Below are 22661 nucleotides of genomic sequence, written 5' to 3' on the forward strand. Positions count from 1 at the left end.
CCTGTTCCATATCAAAAGCCATGGCAGTAAGACTGTTATTTATGATTTGTTTGTTGAAATTTGTAATTGGGAAACAAGAAGGTTTCATAGTCGGTGGTGAATATGTTAACTCTATTAAAGATTTCGCTCATGTTGCTTATTTAGAGTTATATGGAAAAAAATCAGAAGTAATGGTATGTGGGTCATCGATATTGAACCAAAAGATTTTGATAACTGCTGCCCACTGTCTTGTAATCGCAGTGAACATTACAGTATACGCGGGAACGTTAGATAAGTACAAGGGAAATATACATCGCGTTGACCGCATTAAATTGCATGAACAGTATGATGACGAAACTTTAGCTAATGATATAGGCTTAGTTAGATTGAAGAAACCTTTGTCACTCGGAAAGACCATGAAGAAAGTGATAATAATGAAGAAACCGCCAAAAGTAAAAATGGCGGAAGTGGCTGGTTGGGGCTTCATAAGCGTACGTATACTCTTGGGTATCTTATACTTTAAACATTAAATAAATGTCATATACAAAGAAAAAGTGACCAAGGCCTCCAAGTGTTCCGAGCTGGAATCGAACCAGCGTACTCCGTTAACCGGACGGATGCCTGTAAAACCACTCGGCCATCGGATCACGAAAGCAAGGGTCGAAATTTCCAAGTATATGACACAATTACCGAAGGCTAGAACAAGCGCGGATCCAGCTTCGTGCCCAGGGGGGGGTCACGTGGTAAAGGCCCAAGCCCCCAGAGGGGGGGTCACGTGGTTTATTTGTATGGCCAACCTAGGCTCCAGGGGGGGGTCATGACCCCCATGACCCCCCCCCCTGGATCCGCGCAAGGGCTAGAAGTAGTGTTACTACTTAAAAATACAAATTAAAATATTTTCAAATGAGAATAATTTAATTTGTTGTAAGATTATCTTATACTTACCTATATTAAAATTTCTTATTAATGAATTTAATACTAACTGTCTTACCATACTTATAGCCTTCAGTTCAGTTTATTTTATCACTAACTGTCAAGGACGATATAAACCGGGACAGAAAAGCCCATACAAATAAGCGTACTCGTGAAATGTATGGGCCTTTTAAGCTTAAAAATAGATGGTGCTGTTTCGCAATCTGGAAGTGGCCAAAATCATATTTTCCCCAAATATTTTTGCGTGTCTTTATTTTTTATAAATTCTTCTTTATTTTAAAATCATAAATATAATGACATCGCGTCAATACACATTTTGAAAAAAAAAAAAAGGTTTGTAGGCATCATCAGTGTAGTTATGATAGTATTTAAGAAAGTATGATTCTTAGTACCGTGGTTTGGGGTTACTTTTTTCAATTTCAAAATTAATTTGTACTTATTTCCGTGAATATCGAATTAAAAAAAATGACATATCGGTTTTTACATCTCTTGAATAATTTTTTAAAGAAGTGATCAACTTTAAACCTTATTTGGGGTTACTTTGATACCCCCGTTTTTTTGATGGATTTCGATAGTAACCCCTATAGGGAGTAAAACTCTAAAACATATAAAAAAAACCTTTCACCAGGTTTAGGTTTTATAAGGATTTTCGTGTATTTGGGATTACTTTGACAAAGGGAAAGAAGGGCAGTGTAGGAAAAGTCAACTTTACTGAAAGACAATCTTCTATATTACTTATTTATCTGTAGAAGCATGATTAAACAATAAACAACTATCAAAATTCAACAAGAAAATGTAAAACCATCCAAAAAGAAACCATCCAACTTTAGTGATGGCCCGATTTAAAACCGTTTCTGAGTAAATTTCGGGAACCCAATCTTTTTTTATATGTTTGCGGCATTTTTCTAAAACAATAAAATAAAAATCAACTACGAAATCATAACGAAAAATACATTAAATACCTAAATAATTTACAAACCATATTTCGCGGGGTGTCATTGATAAGTGATCAAAGTAAACCCTTATAAGCGATCAATGACACCCCATGCCACAAAAACCAAAAAATCAAAATGGCTGCCAGGAATATCTTTTGTAACAAGAAGCGATGTCATAGGCCAATACTAGTCTGATTAAATAAATTTCATTAAATTTATCCATTTACTATATATATATATATATAGAACATTGTACATTAGAAGTTATTCAGGCTATGAAAAGTACACAAAAGTAATATTAACATTTTTTTTTCAATACTAGTCTGATTAAATAAATTTCATTAGATTTATCCATTTACTATATATATATATATATATATATATATATATATATATATATATATACATTGTACATTAGAAGTTATTCAGGCTATGAAAAGTACACAAAAGTAATACTAACATTTTTTTTTTTTCAATCTATCCACGTGCTTGATCATCGGCAGAACTTACAAACTGATCGTAGCGTTCAATGTTGCCAACCGTAAAAAATTACAAAGGATGCGTAAAATTTAAGTTTTAACAAGTTTTTATGAATGTAAACCCAGGAATCAAAGTAACCCCAAACCACGGTATGGAGATTGTAAATCCTATATAAATTATCCTTGCTATGTCTACGCAAGGAGAATACAGATATATTTATATGTATTTAATTTATATACAAATTGCTATTAAACAATTAATTTTTGCGATTTATTGATTTATGTCTCATAATACGCCTCAATAAATATGCCCCATCGGTGTCAGTGCTGAGTTAGCGTAGATAATCTTGATGTGTTGAGAAAATTCCTCGCCACACAAGCCTCAACCATCTCAGTGTTAGTGCACAAGTCCTGGTCGTCCTCGAACCAAATAGACCAGGGTTGTCGGCAAGAGGCCTTAGGGATTGACGGTGCCTTGGAGTATGGATCGGCTGCTTGTCTGGGATGCTACCCTGTGTAGATGCCCTAACAGCAAAATAGGCAGGACAAAATACCGAACACGGAGGTCCTCCGTCGCGCCAATATGCCAGGTATCCAGGCACTAATAATTAAGCACCAGCTGAGGTGGGGTGGCCACGTCGTACGCATGGACGATAGTAGATTACCCAAAGCGGTTTTCTATTCCGAACTCGCTGTCGAAAAGAGGAAACAGGGGGGTCAGTAGGTACGTACGACACAAGGACGTCCTCAAGCGTCACCTAACCACTTGCGGCATACCGAGTGACTCCTGGGAGATGGCGTTGCGTAGGCGCGTAGAACTGAATGGTGCTCAACTGTGCATAAAAAGTTGAACAATACGAGCGGCAACGTTTAGAAGACCTGGATGCTAAACGCTATCTCCGTAAGACGCGACCGAAGCCCTCGTATAGCTATACCTACAACCCCGAGGAGGACTATAGGCATAGCTGGGCATTAACTCGTTAATCCGTTAATCGTTAATTAACGAAGTTAACATTTCGATTAACGGATTAACTATTAAGTTAACTTTTAACGGACTCGTTAACTTCCGTTAAATATCTCCGAGTCCATTAATCGTTAATCTAGTAGGGCACAGGGCGCCATCTGCGCTGCGAAAAACACGTTCTGCGCTACTTTAAAAGCCGGAAGTACGGCAAATCCTATGATTTGCCGGTAAATCGTAGGTTTTACCGATGTCGATTGCTAAAAGTCAAGTCCTAAAAAAGTATTCTTTACGTGGATTTGCTTTTACGAACGTTGATTCGGTGAATCCTAAGCTTTACCATGGCGACTGTTGTAGTGATAGGGCAGCAAATTCGAGCCCTATTTACGACCACATTCGCGTCCTTAGCCTCTACCGCCCAAAGTGCCACAACAGTCCCGTCACCGCCAGCATCTCTCCTGACACAGCTCTTGGCAGTATCTCAGGCGATCACAGCCTTCCACATGCAGCCTATAGTTCAATAGGCTAGCTGTACTTCGGGCTTTTACAGAAATATAATACGTTATAGTGAATACTGATGCAACTAAATATTTAAAGAAACTTTAACTTACGTTAAATTTGTCGAAATGTATCGCTTTAACGATTAACAAAGTTAACTTTTTTAGTAACGGATTAGCGATTAACGAAGTTAACTATTTGATTAACGGTGCCCAGCTATGACTATAGGTATATAGGTGCCCTAGCGCCGTCTCATGTTCCAAGCACCAAAGTTAAGTACTGGTGCGGCTGCATCCTTGGCTGAAGAGTGAAGACCTTAAACGTCACAAGTATGTCACTCTTGGCAGTACTACGACACGTTATACATATTTGCGGCGTTAGAAGTCGAAACCCTGGGGCCGTGGGCCTTTTGAGCGTTGCCTTTATATGGAGCTGTCTTAGCGCCTCATAGGCGCTTCAGCTGACCAAAAAGCTGGCCAATATCTTGCCCAGCGGTTCAGCATTGCTATCCAGGCAACGCGTCCAGCCTTCTGGTTACCTTACCCAACGAGCAAGACCTGGGCCAAATTTTCTTTATTTAGTCAAAGTTTACTGTATTACCTTGTATAGTATTTTCAACTCAGTATTTTAGTGTTATCATGATTTTTTTTTTTTTTTTTTTTTTATTGTATTATATTAAAATAAAAATATGTAAAACAGAAAAAAACATGGTTACATACTCGTAATAAAAAAACCTTTTTAAAAACCTTTTTTTCAACTTCACTTGTTAGTATGTTAGTGTGCATCAAAACATAGAAGCGAAATTTGACCCAAAACATTTTAGCAATCCTTTTGGTCTTACCGTTCAGATTACGTGATACCTAATCAGGGAAACAATTGTATACACCTTTTATCCTCTGACTGAACATAGGGTGGTTTAGCCGGTTGTCGGCCAGTTTAGCAAAACTTAGAATTCAAATAGATTTTCTGACCAATGTATTCGCCAAATCTTTGTCAATTGGAAATTTTTAGACTTAAAATATACTACACTTGCCATGTTTGTATTAAAATAAGTTATAAATAACAACGTTTTATTTATATAATTAAGAATATGAAAAAGTACCCATTTAGCCCGTTGTCGGCCACTTTGTTTGGTTCTCTGCCGCTTGTTAATCTAGTTGTCGGCCACCATTATTAATATTTTAAAATGAGTCTTAAATCACAAGTAATAAGATTTATTTTGAATAAAACAATACAAATTCAATGTTATAATGCATTATACAAATAATATAAGGAACGTTAAAGGAAACTCTTATGTAGGTTACGATATACTAAAAAAAAATGTAAATCGTATAGGTTAGGAGGCAAGGAAGTTACACAAAAAATTGACAATTTGGTGGATCTATAGTAAAATCAATGTTATTAATAAGGGGTGCGTATCGATCGATATAACTTTATTTGATATATTTTTAGTCGTTATAACGATCATTTGATATAATTATTGAATCATCCTGCGGTCCTGGGTTCGAATCCCGGTAAGGGCATTTATTTGTGTGATGAGCACAGATATTTGTTCCTGAGTCATGGATGTTTTCTATGTACATAATATAAGTATGTATTTATCTATTTAAGTATGTATATCGTCGCTTAGCACCCATAGTACAAGCTTTGCTTAGTTTGGGGCTAAGTTGATCTGTGTAAGGTGTCCCCCAATATTTATTTATTTATTTATTTTATATAACAACAAATAATATACTAACAAATTGTATAATTCTTATTTAATATAATGATCATTTTTCGAAAAACATTTATTATAACATACTTTTAGTATAATGCTTATTTACGATAATAAATAAATTGTATAACACAAATTAATTCTTTCTAAAGCACAGTTAGAATAAATAAAAATGTACAATAAATTAGATCATAGATTAATTAAATAAAGAAAGATTGGTAACTCAGTACATCGTGTAGCGACCTACTTAACGCGAGTTATCGTCGCTGGTACCTCTTAGTTTTCGAGTTATTTACAGATGGCGCTGTTTTCAATGTTGAAAAGTGCCACCTAGTGAGATAATAATTAATTACATTGCCGAGTAACCACATCTGAATATGATTCAATATTTTGAGCCGGCGGCACCTCGTTTTTTGGCTTAGGGGTTAGAGTATCTGACTTGCATTTTTGAGATCTCAGGTTCGAGACCCAGCTCCGGTTTTTTTTTTAATGTATTTAAAAAGAATTATGTTGTTGTTTTTCGCTTTTTTTTTCTAGTTGAATATTAGAAAAATAAGTATGATGTGAAGTTGAATCATAGAAAAGTAAGTATGAATTGTTCGCGCCTACTTGTTGTGTGTTTGAATCATAGAAAAGTAAGTATGAATTGTTCGCGCCTACTTGTTGTGTGTTTATAAAACCCATAGGCCCATAGGGAGGTACCTATCTACCTACTCTACTCTCCAATCACTTATGTGACGTTGTCTCTTTCCAAAGACCGATGTGCAAGTTTTATCGCCCTTTACTGTATTTATATAAATTTATCGGTACCCATAAGTATTAAAAATCTTTATTTAGGCACCTACAGCTATACAGTCAAGGAATTTGATTCCCTGCCCATTTAATTGAATCGTTGTTAGAAATACGTATATAATATTTTATTTTATTCCATATATATCTTTGGTTATACTTACCTAGTATTGAAATGTCAAATTACTTAGCACTGTTTTTGACATTTCAAATTAACTCGACCAAATTATGTAGATTGCTTATAGGCGTGTCGTCCGAAACTAAACACGTGTTTCTAATTTAGTAGCGTTGCTAATGTTTTATGCATCAACATCATCAAAGCAACGTCTTCATCTAGCTAGATCTTATGGTGAGTTTTCTGTACTACATATATTAAACCTTAATCCGTTTTCACGTTATCCGATCCGATATTGGATGTCGGAAGGATTTCAATGGAAAAAATCCAAGATGGCGACTGTAATGTATGGGATATCGGTCCGAAATCTGATATCGGATCGGATAATGGGAAAACACACTTCAACACTTCGCACTTGGGTTTTCATTTTCACATTATTCGACCCCATATCGGATGTACCAAAGATATATTGGATGTACGAAGGATGTCAAAGATGTATAGGTCCACTGTCCATATCAGCAGAGAAAATAGAATATTTCAATATATCTTTGATATCAGATCGGATAATGTGAATACGCACTTAGATGAGTAAGAAATGTATTTCTCGACTGTACTGGGTATTTATATTAGTTGGTATATCCTAATATTATGGCAAATGTTCAATCCTCTCTCGCGCGGCAGTCGTGATATGTAGATGTGCCTCGGCCGAGGCAATGCGTGCGTTTTCCCCGGCCGCGCAACCTGGAGCTTTGGAGCGTGAGCACATTGCCTCGCTTTTGTTTCACTATTGATAGCTAGCCAAGGCGCGTCATAATTTTGTCTGTGACAAGAAGTGAGAGGAATAGTTCCCGTCATAGTTATCATTGTTATCAACAAACAATATTTCTTTAATCTTCACAAAACATTAAACTATTTGTTATAAGGGCCCGCGCAGACGGGCGACAAAGTCACTCGACGACTTTTTTGTCTCTGTCGTAACTCCTTGCGACAATTTCAAAGGTGCGCACACGGGAACGACAGCGATGCAACCACAGACTACTATGAAGATACTACGGACGCAACTTTTTCTTTTTTCATGAAATTAAGAGCCTACCCAAAAAACATTTTTGGTACTTCAGAATAAGTGTTTAAAAGTTTTGATGAACTCGTTAGAATTTTACAACCCGGCATCGTTTTCCTCAATATTGTAGGACTATTCTTTTAAATTCTTGTCATATAAAGTCGGTCTTACCTCTACTTCTGAAGAATTGAAATTAAACGACAGGTATCAGGTGTCGACTTCAACAATCGGCATTTAAAATTATATTTTTTTCGAATAATAACATACGTTCGCCCAGGCGGTTGAGTGATAACTGTCAAAATGACAACCGACCGGCGACTACTTAGTCGGTCCTAAAGTTCTGTCACAAATGCTTTAACTGATAAAATAGTATATAAAGGTTTTTATTCAATAAAAAATACATGATATCAAAACCTGTTTTATACTTATTAAAATGTGATATAAACGATCGAAAATGTAGATCGTGATTTTTAAGAATCCTTGATTACTTTGAGTTTGTCGATAGACGTCAGCACGCGGAAAATTAGACTTCGCAAAAGGAAGTAAAAAACATTGTTACATTAGCCAAATAAAATAATTATTTTTTTAGTATGAGTTCTCTGAATTTGGGCATATTGAATTACTGGTATTTCATTTTCCTAGAAATCTTTAAGTCTGCTAGTAACCTTTAGAACTTGGGTACTTTTCAGTAAAACGCTTAGATTTCACAATCATCAACGGGAATGTGCAACAAAACGTTGTACAGTAGCAATATTGTCCATTTAATTCACAAAAATCATATACAAACTTAAAGATAAAAGACCCAGCGTTTATAATAAGTATCATTAAAGCATATTAAGCCAACCAAAAATAAATAAAAAATAAAAACGTCCGGAAGAGGTCGCGTGTTTCTTGACTTGTTTTTTTTACCAAATTTTCAGATGTTACAAGGAACCACGCGAAACTGCGACAGCAAAGTACTTTAAGTAATATTGCAATTTATTCAGTATGAAACGAGCTTTCAAACCATGCATATGCATAGTAAGAAATATCTGTCAATAAAGTTTTTATAACTTAAAACCTTTGTGACAGAACTTTAGAACTGACTAAGTATTTTGTCACCGTGTGCGCACTTGCATTGAAACATATAGAGAATGAGACAGTTACGTCGCAGGCTTGTCGTCACTCGTCGAACCCGCAGACAAAAAGGTTGCGTCGCAACGTGTGCGCACTTTCATTCTAGCCCATAGACCGATCTCCACAGACAAAAAAATTGAGTCACCCGTCTGTGCGGGCCCTAACGCATACTTTGCAATTCGCAGGAGATACCAAGGCCTGGACTGGCAACACCGACCGGGTTAAACGTCAAATTCAAGCTTCGTGCGTATATCATTTCGATAATGTGTTATAAATATTAAAAATGTAAAATATAAGGAATTACAGTGATGTATCGTATTTTAATTAAAATGAGAAAGTGTTATCATAAGTTTTCATGCAGCCTAAGAAGCCAAATATTGACGAAAAAACTACGCCAACCGTCAACGGAGTAGCGTTCAAGATTTAAAATTATAATTAATTAGCGTTTTTTACAGATGGGTATAGCTTACTTAATATTTAAGTGTAGTTTTTCAGATTATTTGTCTAGAACTAGTAACTGTCATAGGTTATTTTTGTGTTTTCTGTTTGTAAACATTTGAAGTACATAATAGTATTTTAACTTCCATATTTACATTTTCTTTGTTAAACCAACTCGAGATAATAAAACCTTACTCACTGCTATCCCGTGTAACTTGCAACAAAGTGAATTACAAAGTTTGTTATATGAAATCTTGTTAACAAAATGAAGGCTGTGGTTCCATATTCTTGTATCTTAATCACATTATATCCTGTTATAAGCCCTATTTAATATATTTTAACAATACATTTAGGCTTCAATATCTCACATGATGAATAATGTTACAGAACAAACTAGCAAGGTTACAACACACCGGGATGTGATGGTGGCTAGAATGAAACAAACACAAGCCTCAAAAATCAGCAATCAGCCAACCAAGATGTCAAGTAACACAAGCCTCAAAAATCAGCAATCAGCCAACCAAGATGTCAAGTATGAAGACCTGCAAGGACAACGGGATGACCTCTAGGCAGTCATTGATCGGTTCCAGCAATGCCAAGAGATACATGAGCAGGCATTACAACGCATCCGGGACCTCGAGCAGCAACTGCAGGAGTCGGATTCAAAATGGTATTGCAAGTATTGCTCCGGGAACTCCGCTCTGGCTGAAAACAATTTAAGTATATTTGCTGAATATAATATATTTGATTTAGATGTGGTTCATGACAGTGCATCATGCTCCCCAATGAAAGACCCTGTAGATTTAAAACAGTCTGTGCACATAGAGGGCGGCAGTGATCCCAGAGTGACGTTGAAAGGGTCAAATAAAATTAAAAAATATCTAAAGCTAAGCAAATTCAAAATACATCAAAATGTAACAGCTGCCTTAAGCGATGAGCTTCTAAACTGTCAATACCAACTTGACCTGACAGCACAGGAGTTGAACCATCGCTCCGATGAATTTCACAAATTAGAATTGAAACTAAAAGACCTGAATAATAGGTATGAACTGACAAGTAAAGCATTACACGAGTACATCTTTTGTGAATAACGTTCTAGATCCATCGAGCGTGTACCCTGTGTGCATGGACTCGCCTGCGCCCGCTTGTTCGAGCCGCGCCCGAGCCGGCTTAGCCCCGCTCCCACAAGCCCGCGCCCGTGCGCCGTCGCGCCGGCTCCGTCGCCGTCGAGCCTTCTGCAGCTGGCGCTGTCGCGGCTGGCCGCCGAGCCTCCTGCAGCTGGCGCTGTCGCGGCTGACCGCCGAGCCTTCTGCAGCTGGCGCTGTCGTGGCTGATCGCCGAGCCTGAGCCTCGGCCGCCGGCCCCCCGCCGCCGCTCCGCCCCGCGGCGGCATTATATATATTTTTTTCTTTAGTTGAGACATCAAGAGTCTTTTAAAACTCTAAAGTTATTTTAGTTATTTTTTATTTGTATCAGTTCGTTTTTTTCTTCATCATGTATATTTTTTTTATTTTTTTAGATATACCTTGACACTTAGAGACTCTATACAGTATCTCTAACATCTCTTATTAAGCATAGTAGCTTTGTACTTTGTATAATTTATTGAAATTAATTTCCATAGAGCAGTCTGTTAATATTTTCTTTATGAATACTTTTGCATGTGTATTTTGAAAAAAAGTGGCTGAGGCGTAGGGTTAAAGCCGGCGTAGCTTTATTTGACGTTCATATCATTGTAATATGCCTACTTGGAAATAGTGCATTACGATACAAGTGCGTAAAAATCGACACGAGTTACGAATTTCCTTTTCGCACGTGTATCGTACGACGTTTTTCAGTACAGATGGCCCTCCGAAGTTTAGACCTGACATATACTCGTAATGAACCACTTCTCGCACTAGTGCGTAAAAAAAACACCATCTGTACTGAAAATAAATATTTCAATGCATTTCAACACTTAGCATGATAATTAAGAAACTTTTCAAAGAATTTAATTAATAAAATTGACTTATAAATATATTGTTTTATTACACATTCATATATTTAAAAAAATCGATGATGAAATGATGAATGTTGATCATAAATTAGCCGCAAATCGTACAACTTCTGTCTTATTCTGATAATAGTGCCATCTGACTCTGTCGTGCTGATATATGTAGCTGTTTGTGGTAAAACATTTTTATAGTAATAAAAATAAAATAATCTGAAAGTAATACTTCCGTCTTAGTGCGTTTTCACATTATACGATCCGATATCGGACGCAGGACCGATATCCCATATATTTAAGCCGCCATTTTTGATTTTCGCCTTTGAAATCCTTCCTGACATCCGCACTTAGGGTTGTAATTACGTAGCATATTTTGCCTATTCTGGGATGTACGTCCAAGATAATTTAGAATAATCGTTAAAACTTGTGCAAAAAAAAAAAACAAATACTAATGATAATGAATGTGCATATTGAGAGTCAAGAGTATTGTACGCCAAATTCTGGCAGATTGTGATGTTACAAAATACTAACCCTATCATCAATTCATCATTTATAAAGTCGCCGTCAATAGAATTTGTGAACAATGTAAACAAACCTTGTACGTTGTCAAAATGTCTTTAATTTTCATTCTAACTCATCAGATACTGGCTAAATCCAACCTTTGAAATAATAAAATTGGGCTAAAATATTGATATTTTGTATAATGGTTTGTTTACATTGTTGGCAATTTCTATTGACAGCGATTTTAACTACTCACATTCGAACAATAAATAAATTGAATTTAAAACTTATCTTCAATATGCCAACTTTGTTTAGCATGCAGTGTTGTGCATCTTGCATACGCGCCATCTACCGGATTATAATGTTTGCTATTAGTCATCAAACGTACAAAACACTTCCCATGAATTGAATCTGATTCAAGTACCCGATTGGTAAAAAATGACTTAATTGTTTTTGTTAATTTCGGTGTTATATAGTGATAATGTTGTACGATCATGTTCCAAATTTTGGAATAATACGACTTAGGTCATTTAAATGAAATTATTTCGTGAATTGAACAATACCATTTGTCGCGAGAGTATAGTAATGCCATCTATTGTTTTACGAGTCAAACATATAAAACGATGTACTGAGTTACACGTCTTCTTTATTTAGTTTAGTCTATGATTAGATCCATCATTTACCAGAAAAGTAGATTAGCTTAGAACTGTGACCCCTACACACAACGCGCTGCTACCAGAAAAATAGGTTAGGTTAGGTTAGAACTGTGACCCTTAAACACATCTACTGTCAGAAAAGTAGGTTAGGTTAGGTTAGAACTGTGATCCCTTAAAAAAATAATAAAATGAATTCATGAAATGTTGTATACTGTTTGCTAGTTATATTATACTAGTCGTATATCAATAGATAGTTATACCATATAGCGGTTATTATAAATAATTGTTATACGAAATAATGATTATACAAAATAAAAGTAGATTTTTTGAGGTTATACCAAATGTTAATTATGTCAAATGAGTGATTATATCCTTTAAAAATATACCAAATGTTGTTATATCAAATGTTACTATACCAAAAAAAGTTATACCAATCATTACACACCCATTAATAAGATACAGGCCATGCAATCAATACTTTGATTTGAAGCCAGGCAGAAATTATTTTCTTCCAAGATTCGGGAACTTAATAAAATTTTACTTGGTTTACATACGAAGTTGCCTAGGCCGAGAACTCACTTTTTATAATCCCGTTCTAGGCCGCCAAATGAAAAATAAATTAAAGCACATTTTAACCTAGTTTTTGTTAATGGACATGCGGCCGGCTGCTAAATATAAAAACCGGCCAAGAGCGTGTCGGGCCACGCTCAGTGTAGGGTTCCGTAGTTTTCCTTATTTTTCTCAAAAACTACTGAACCTATCAAGTTCAAAACAATTTTCCTAGAAAGTCTTTATTAAGTTCTACTTTTGTGATTTTTTTCATATTTTTTTAACATATGGTTCAAAACTTAGAGGGGGGGGGACGCACTTTTTTTTCCTTTAGGAGCGATTATTTCCGAAAGTATTAATATTATCAAAAAACGATTTCAGTAAACCCTTATTCATCTTTAAATACCTATCCAACAATATATCACACGTTGGTGTTGGAATGAAAAAAAAAATCAGCCCCGACTTTACATGTAGGGGGGGTACCCTAATAAATCATTTTTTTCCGTTTTTTATTTTTGCACTTTGTCGGCGTGATTGATATACATATTGGTACCAAATTTCAGCTTTCTAGTGCTAACGGTTACTGAGATTATCCGCGGACGGACGGACGGACGGACGGACGGACGGACGGACGGACGGACGGACGGACGGACGGACGGACGGACGGACGGACAGACAGACATGGCGAAACTATAAGGGTTCCTAGTTGACTACGGAACCCTAAAAAAGATAATGATAGACTGAAGTCATACTTTGGATTATTTTTTCTTTTAGCTTTCATTTAATGGACAAAATAATCGATTAAAAGTGTCTCCGTCCGTTCTCGGCCAGGCCAGGTAGCCGACAGCTAAATATCAATGTAAAATTGCATTTAGTTATCCGACCACCTGATTTTATTGACTTATATTAAATATTGTGTACATTAAAATAATAATTTTTAAGAAAAAAAACCGTCGCCTTTCGGGTTCTGGTAAAATGTTACTTGCGAATGTTGGATTATGTAGAAATGTGTAAGTATTTTTTAAAACTGCTTTTAATGCTTTAATTATTAGATGGCAACACAAATGAATATTGGCAGGGTGCAAAGCGGGTGGAGGGGGTAGCTAAAATGATCACAGCGCTCACTATGGCCAAAATTGACATCTTAGTCGCTGACTTACGCTGTCAAATCCATATTGCTGTAAACATTTTCATATCGTTTTTGAGATAAATTTAATATGGGCCTAGTAAAATTTGTTATGGTGAATTGTAATAACTCCAAGAAAAATATCGACTAAATTTTAGCTATTTCCAAGACCGTGGTGGAAACGAAACCACCGTTTAATTGAATAGTTGCCGTAAGAAGAAAAGTGTCGTCCAACCTCTGAAGTTTTACTTAAAAGTGCGTAATCTTTTGATACAAGTATTGAATTGCATTTACGGTGAATTTATAGTGCAAATTTTATTGGAGGTAGAAAAGCCGATGTGGAAGCCAATCCCAGTTATGTTCCAAAATCATTTTATTTGTTTCCTTAAGTGTGTTCATGTGTACAAATCGAAACGGATTGACGAAAATGCGTAAATATCGACGTTTCAATCGGACGAAGGAGCACGAGAACAATAAAAGCAGAAGTAGTCCATCCGCTGAAGGCTTATCACATTTTAAATAAAATTCCTGAGAACTTATTTCATCGCATTGATGATTACATATTTGATGTGATATCTGCTAAACCTCCAATATTTTCAAGTAAATGAAACAAGTTTTTGTAATGGATACTATAATTAAAAGTTATTATAGCTAGTTTGTTTTTATTTTACAATAAACCCTGTACCCTGTAAATGATATTTATAATACCTATAGTTAGCCTATGAAAATGACATAGCATAGCAGTGAACTGATCAACAATTTCAAAAACCAATGATTTATTTTATACTTTATTGCACATAGGTACAAATTGTGGAAAAAAGTCTTCAATCTATAGAAAATGCACCTATTTCTTGTCTTTATTCATTGTCTTAGGTTGGAAAATGATTTCGTGAGCGATGGCACGAAACCCCGTTTTAGTCACCAGTTTGTTAATTTCTCACTGAAAACAACAATTTGAATGTTATTGGCGATAATGTTGTAACCACCATCGTCCAAAATTGTCTAATATAGTAAAACAATTTTTACTTAGTTCTCGCTTAACAGCGGCGACAATATTGTCCATAATGGTCACCTGTCACGTGGCGTGTCGTCGCGCACGGTCCCAATACGTATAACGTTAAGGTTTGAGGAGTTTCCTCAATTCCTCATGAATCCGATTATATTATAAGAAATCGAAGCTTGACAAACTTTGACTTCAAAACTTATGCTTAACAAACATAACTAAATAAATGTCACTGTTCTGAACTTAAATGCATGCTTTTCTTACAAAAATACCAAAGTCACTATGAGTGTGCCGTTCAGGTTTGAGGAGTTTGGTTCTGGCCATCATCAGCAGTTCCACTGCACCAAATGTCACTGTTCTGGATGAAAGTGCATGCTGTTTTTATAAAAATACCAAAGTCACTATAAGCGTGCCGTTCAGATTTGAGGAGTTCGGTTCTGACCATCATCAGAAATTCCACTGCACCAAATGTCACTGTTCTGGACGAAACTGCATGCTGTTCTTATAAAAATGGCAAAGTCACTATAAGCGTGCCGTTCAGATTTGAGGAGTTTGGTTCTGGCCATCATCAGCAGTTCCACTGCACCAAATGTCACTGTTCTGGACGAAAGTGCATGCTGTTCTTATAAAAATACCAAAGTCACTATAAGCGTGCCGTTCAGATTTGAGGAGTTCGGTTCTGACCATCATCAGAAATTCCACTGCACCAAATGTCACTGTTCTGGACGAAAGTGCATGCTGTTCGTATAAAAATACCAAAGTCACTATAAGCGTGCCGTTCAGATTTGAAGAGTTCCGTTCTGGCCATCATCAGCAGTTCCACTGCACCAAATGTCACTGTTCCGTACCTAAATGCATGCTGTTCCTTTAAAAACACAAAAATCACCATATGTATGCCTTTCAGATTTGAGGAGTTCCCTCGATTTCTCCAGGATCCCATCATCAGAACTGGGTTCTGAGAAAAATGGGACCAATCTGTATGCATATACATTCAATCAAAAAAAAATTTTCAAAATCGGTCCAGTAACGACGGAGATATCGAGGAACAAACATAAAAAAAAAAAAATAATAATAATAATTTTTAAGAAATAAAAACCGTCGCCTTTCGGGTTCTGGTGAAAGCTACTTGCGAATGTTGGATTATGTAGAAATGTATAAGTATTTTTTAAAACTGCTTTTAATGCTTTAATTATTAGATGGCAACACAAATGAATATACGTATAACGTTAAGGTTTGAGGAGTTTCCTCAATTCCTCATGAATCCGATTATATTATATGAAATCGAAGCTTGACAAACTTTGACTTCAATAACAAACATAACTAAATAAATGTCACTGTTCTGAACTTAAATGCATGCTTTTCTTACAAAAATACCAAAGTCACTATGAGTGTGCCGTTCAGGTTTGAGGAGTTTGGTTCTGGCCATCATCAGCAGTTCCACTGCACCAAATGTCACTGTTCTGGACGAAAGTGCATGCTGTTCTTATAAAAATACCAAAGTCACTATAGCCTATAAGCGTGCCGTTCAGATTTGAGGAGTTCGGTTCTGACCATCATCAGAAATTCCACTGCACCAAATGTCACTGTTCTGGACGAAAGTGCATGCTGTTCGCATAAAAATACCAAAGTCTCTATAAGCGTGCCGTTCAGATTTGAAGAGTTCCGTTCTGGCCATCATCAGCAGTTCCACTGCACCAAATGTGACTGTTCCGTACCTAAATGCATGCTGTTCCTTTAAAAACACAAAAATCACCATATGTATGCCTTTCAGATTTGAGGAGTTCCCTCGATTTCTCCAGGATCCCATCATCAGAACTGGGTTCTGAGAAAAATGGGACCAATCTGTATGCATATTCAATCAAAAAAAAATTTTCAAAATCGGTCCATTAACGACGGAGATATCGAGGAACAAACATAAAAAAAAAAAAAAGACATACAGACGACTTGATAACCGTCCTTCTTGAGATATGAGGCGACGGTTAAAAATAATACTAATTCAACTTATCCACAAAGCACATTATCCCTTAATAATGTCCTAATACTCACGGAAATAATATTTTATCCACCTTGAAAAAATGTTCAATCATTTTTTTTTTTTTCAATTTGAGCAATATCCGCACTGTCTAAACTCTAAAGTGCTTTGAGCTTTTGTCGAGCCAATAAAAATGTCATCAATCAAATTTATTTAGGATATGTCAAAGACAACTCAATTTATCTGATTACCTAACTTTTTTCAATAAATATCTACAGTAAATTTGACACGTTATTTCAATTTTAATACGTAGTGGCCGACAACCAGAGGTGGCCGGTAAACCGGCTAAACTACATGTAACTGTACTCTGTACTTCTACTTTCCGTCTTCACTTTTCAAATCTTGGAGAAGGTAATATTGAACCAATATCAACACTAAGACTCTCAACATACCTTTTCTGATAGCGTCAATACTTTAATTTACAAATTTAATATAAATATCTGTTTCTTTCCATCCTTTTTAAAAAAACTTCAAAAGTTTATTGTATAATATTTTTGAAACGACTGACATATGTATACTACGCTTCACTTTCACAGGACAATACGAGAGAAATACTTAAGTACACAGCACAAAAGTTGTGGAACCATAAAAAGTGTAAAAAATTTATATTCCCCGAGGTTCCCGACTCCAATGGCAAGATTTGCGGTGGTGAGATGAAAGGCCAAGAAGATTACGCTTCCACGTACGTCACTAATAATATTTTTCAGTACAGATGGTCGTTTTTTTACGCACTAGTTCTAGAAGTGGTTCATTATATGCCAGGTCGAAACTTCGGAGGCTCATCTGTACTGAAAAACGTCGTTCGATACACGTGCGAAAAGGAAATTCGTAACTCGTGTTCGGTCGTGTTTTAATTTATCGCCACTCGTTTCGAACTTCCTTTTTTTCGCACTTGTGTGGAAATGTACTATTCCCTAACATGCAAGGGAATGTTGCCATTATTTTCGTTAATAACCAGAGTTGGCTTGTTTGATAGCATTGAGCAATTGAGTCGTTGTTGTATATTTTCGGGTTGAATGAATGAATAAGGGTGCGTCCCACGAGATATAACTGTAATATATATAATTTCATGTTACTAACATTCAGCAGCAATAATGAATGTTAGATATAACTCCAACATCAATACTTTTGTAAGAAATAACGCTGAACTGCAATAATATTAGTTTTACATAACGTTTTTTAATATAACGTTTACATTACTTAATTTCAATTTATATACCATACACTACGTATACCGTTCACCATGCATAACATTTCTTAATATAACGTTTACATTAGCTAATTTCAGTTTATATACCATACACTAAGTATACCGTCCACCATAAATAATAACACCGTTCTCCATATATAACATTTAACTGTTGCTAAGAAAGTAGGTTTAGGTTAGGTTAGAACTGCGACCCCCACACAAAACTGTTGCTAAGAAAGTAGGTTTAGGTTAGGTTAGAACTGCGACCCCCACACAAAACTGTTGCTAAGAAAGTAGGTTTAGGTAAGGTTAGAACTGCGACCCCCACACAAAATTGTTGCTAAGAAAGTAGGTTTAGGTTAGGTTAGAACTGCGACCCCCACACAAAACTGCTGCTAAGAAAGTAGGTTTAGGTTAGGTTAGAACTGCGACCCCCACACAAAACTGTTGCTAAGAAAGTAGGTTTAGGTTAGGTTAGAACTGCGACCCTCACACAAAACTGTTGCTAAGAAAGTAGGTTTAGGTTAGGTTAGAATTGCGACCCCCACACAAAACTGTTGCTAAGAAAGTAGGTTTAGGTTAGGTTAGAACTGCGACCCCCACACAAAACTGTAGCAAAGAAAGTAAGTTTAGGTTAGGTTAGAACTGCGACCCCCACACAAAACTGTTGCTAACAAAGTAGGTTTTGGTTAGGTTAGAACTGCGACCCCCATACAAAACTGTTGCTGAGAAAGTAGGTTTAGGTTAGGTTAGAACTGCGACCCCCACACAAAACTCTTGCTAAGAAAGTAGGTTTAGGTTAGGTTAGAACTGTGACCCCCACACAAAATTGTTGCTAAGAAAGTAGGTTTAGGTTAGGTTAGATCTGCGACCCCCACACAAAACTGTTGCTAAGAAAGTGGGTTAGGTTATGTTATTATGCATTTCAAATCTTATACACAGAATGAACATTTCTTATGTTAGCCTTTTGATGTTAGATTAATTGAAAAATATATGTTATTAATATTAGATATCCTAAACGTTATAAACATAGATCTTAGATATTAACAACATTACACCGTTTGATGTTAGAATAATTGATTAATATATGATATAAATATTAGATATCCCGAACATTATATACATTAATCTTTATATACAATAATATTATAGAGAATAAACATTATTCACTTCGAAATTAGATGATTTGCTATTATCGATTCTGAACATTATGTCCAGTGAACGTTATGCTGAACAAGCTTATACAAAGTGAGCGTATATGTTATAAGTAATATACAATACGTTCTTATATCTCGTATTACTTACCCAATGAATAAATTATTGGCAGGTAGACCAATAATGTAGGTATAATAAAAATATATTGGTTACATACAATTAAAATGAATCATTAAAATTAAACAAAAACATAATGTATGTATTGTAAAATTTACAAGCGCGTACCTATTAAGATTATGAACAATTTTCTATTGGAATTTCAGTATACTACTGATACTTCTGTTTCAATATCAGTAGTAGTAGCATTATATAATAATTAAATTAAAAATACGTCAATTTTAATTCTTAATTGATGTCATTTGTAATGTACAACGATAATTATATTGATTAAGGCCAGGATCTCGTGTCACTTTAGCACAAGAAATGTACACTGATTTAAACTTTCACGATTATTACACATAATTATTTTTAAAAACCGGGACTTAATGTCTTCTCCGATCCAGTCTTCTCCGAGACCACGGGGACAACGCCGTCCTTGAAACGTTGGAGGTCAGTTTAATATGTAGTTATACGCGACTAAGTCCCGGTTTTTAAAAATAATTACAAGAAATGTACTTAGTAAATCTGTGATTATATACTTTTATAAATTGAACAAATGACTGAATGGTATAAACATTTTGTGCAAATTTTCTAATATGATTCATATTGCAACTAACATTTATATCACTGACGTTATTATTCTGTCAATTTCGACAACTCTCACGAATCATTAATTTGACGGCAGACCGCGAAGTAGATGGCGGCACGATGTTGACGTCTTTCGAAAAGATTGGCCAAATATTGCCTTCAACCGAGACGCGTCGAGGATAGAGAGAGAGGCCTTCGCCCAGCTGTGGGACTCACCAGGCCAGGCTAACAAATAAAATAAAATAAATAAATGATCCTTACTTAGGTTTATCTTCAACATGTATACATTAAAATAGTACCTATTATAAAATCTGCATAATATGGATCAATCAGTTATTCATTTATTCAAATAAAAAATACACAATGGCTATTCCACTGCATTACTTGTGCTAAAAATACCACCAGATTCCTAACCCTATTAATAACATAAGTATTGTTCCTTTTGTGTCGGTCAAGTCAAGACCTTCGTCCAGAAATGGATGATCCCCAATTAAATTTAGGTTTAAGTTTACTTATTTAGTCTTGAATAATATACATTCTTCTTTTCTTTATATGTATAACATGCAAACTGTTTGGAGAATAAGGGCTATTTTCATTTTTCTCTCTCTCTCTCTCAAGCCCAGCCCAGACGAGAGCAGGTAGAGTAGAACCCCAAGTACTCAAGAACTTTATGGAAACCAATAATTAACCAAAGTCTTAAGAAACCCTGAAATCAACGCTACTTTGCCAATTTATCCCTCTCACACATTTAATTTTTATTCGAACGACTAAGACCCGGTGGGTCCAGCACACAGGGGATACTTGATGACACCTGCACCCTACGAATAATATCTAAACGAGACGGTGACAAGGAAATATGTCAGCGCACCGGCAACAATTCGAGGCATGGTGCCCGTTGCTCTCCACCATCGAGCCGCATATGCGTTAATAATGTAGTTCACGAACGTAGCAGCCGACCCCAAGAGCAACGTACGTCCAGGAGGGTACCCAAGTTCAGGGAGGAAAAGCGCGCAACAAGCCGCAATTATGGCATACCAGTGTTGGGCAAAAAGTAATTGAATAACAAATTATGAATTGCAATTACAAAATGTAATTTCAATTATGAATTGAAACACACTAGCGATTCTTTTCGGCGATTTTTAGGCGATGCGAGATCGCGGCGTGCACGCAGCGAGCTCGCCGCGGGTCGTCGCGGCATCGCGGCGATTATTTTATCGCATAAGCACGCGGCGAGCAAGCTGCGATATCGCCGCGATTGTTTATGAGGTAGACAATCTAATCTATCACTTTATGCTACCATTCAAGTCAAAGACGCATTTGCATCCCGTTACGCGAAAATGGAATCAGAAATTGATAATTAATTGTTTATAGAAGAAATACGCAAGCGTCCAGCACAGTCACTCGTCCCGAGATTTGCCTGTGTCTCGGGACTCGTGAAGTAATGACATACTTCTCGCACTTATAACAAAATGTACTATTTTGGGTTACATTCAACACGCTTGCGAAAGAGCACAAAATATTATGATCACTTTCTGCTAGGCGGTAGTCCCATGCGGGATCCTCCCAAAATTTACGGTTTGATTTTCGTTTTCGATTTAATCGCCTTCTGAGCAACACAGCTAAAAGTATCTCCTCGTCAGAGTCCATTTTGTGAATAATGAAAGCCCGTAAAGATAACAACAGCGAAATCGCGGCGAGCTTGCCGCGAGTACGCGGCGTTACAATCGCGATAAAAAATTGCTGCGATGCCGCGACGACCCGCGGCGAGCTCGTTGCGTGCTCGCCGCGATCTCGCATCGCCCAAAAATCGCCGAAAAGAATCGCTAGTGTGAACAGGCCCTTATACTTGACTTACAATTTTCACTAATTATAAATTTAGTAAGTATTTAGTAAATACTTACTAAATTTATAATTAGTGAAAATTGTATTACCTAGCAGTTAAAATTGTATTATTACATAACCAATTAAAATTACTAGTAAATAGTATTTACTAGTAATAGTATTTACTAGTAATTTTTAATAGTATTTACTAGTAATTTTAATTGGTTATGTAATAATACAATTTTAATTGGTAATGCAGATTTTCGACTAACTAACCACCTATTTTTTCAACAGTGGTGATTCCGGCAATGGTCTCATGGTTAACAAAAATATAATTATTGGGATAGTATGCTGCGCTGTCAGCAAATCGCAAACTTTGATGGTCTACACGGACGTACCATACTACTACAAGTGGATTAAGGTCGCATCGAGAAAATTAGCATGCTCTTAATAAAGAAGAAGAAAAGTACCTATGCCTATGATACCTACTACTTGTATTATTAAAGGAAATAAAGTAAAACATGCTATCAAACCTTGTTAATTCTAATATTTGTATTTTCATGTAACCTTATTGTATAATTAATTACTTATCCTCCGCAGTCCATTCTAATATTTAATCAATATATCGGCAAGAGTGCTAGGAGTCTTGCTGCCGCGAGCAGCCTGAGGACGGGTCTCCTAATGGAGGCTATCGTTTGCTCACCTGTTGAATTAGGCCAAGAGCTATATCAGCTGTCAAAGTCAAAGGCGACTTATAAGTTAGACGTAGTTACGTAATAACGTTCCGATCCACATGAAATTGTCATTAATTTTTAGACCTTGTATGAAAAACAAAAGTCTTTAATTTCAATGACAATTTCAGATGGATTGGATCGTTATTG

The 22661-nt window shown here is 36.2% G+C and overlaps 1 protein-coding gene across 1 annotated transcript; it reads left to right on the forward strand.

The window, feature by feature from the left end:
* On the forward strand, positions 1 to 22315 carry LOC125227459 (granzyme B-like). The gene is made up of 3 exons (XM_048131786.1): positions 1 to 470; positions 17405 to 17550; positions 22075 to 22315. The coding sequence occupies exons 1-3, from the start codon at positions 21 to 23 to the stop codon at positions 22229 to 22231; spliced, it is 753 nt and encodes a 250-aa protein (XP_047987743.1). The 5' UTR covers positions 1 to 20; the 3' UTR covers positions 22232 to 22315.
* The last annotated feature ends 346 nt before the right edge of the window (positions 22316 to 22661 follow it).

The sequence above is a fragment of the Leguminivora glycinivorella genome, chromosome 6 (assembly GCF_023078275.1).
Source record: "Leguminivora glycinivorella isolate SPB_JAAS2020 chromosome 6, LegGlyc_1.1, whole genome shotgun sequence".
NCBI lineage: Eukaryota > Metazoa > Arthropoda > Insecta > Lepidoptera > Tortricidae > Leguminivora > Leguminivora glycinivorella.

Coding starts and splice junctions, on each gene's coding strand:
- LOC125227459 (XM_048131786.1), top strand. CDS start 21: ATGGCAGTAAGACTGTTATTTATGATTTGTTTGTTGAAATTTGTAATT. Junction 471..17,404: donor CTGGTTGGGGCTTCATAAGC/GTACGTATACTC, acceptor TCACTTTCACAG/GACAATACGAGAGAAATACT. Junction 17,551..22,074: donor CAAGAAGATTACGCTTCCAC/GTACGTCACTAA, acceptor TTTTTTCAACAG/TGGTGATTCCGGCAATGGTC.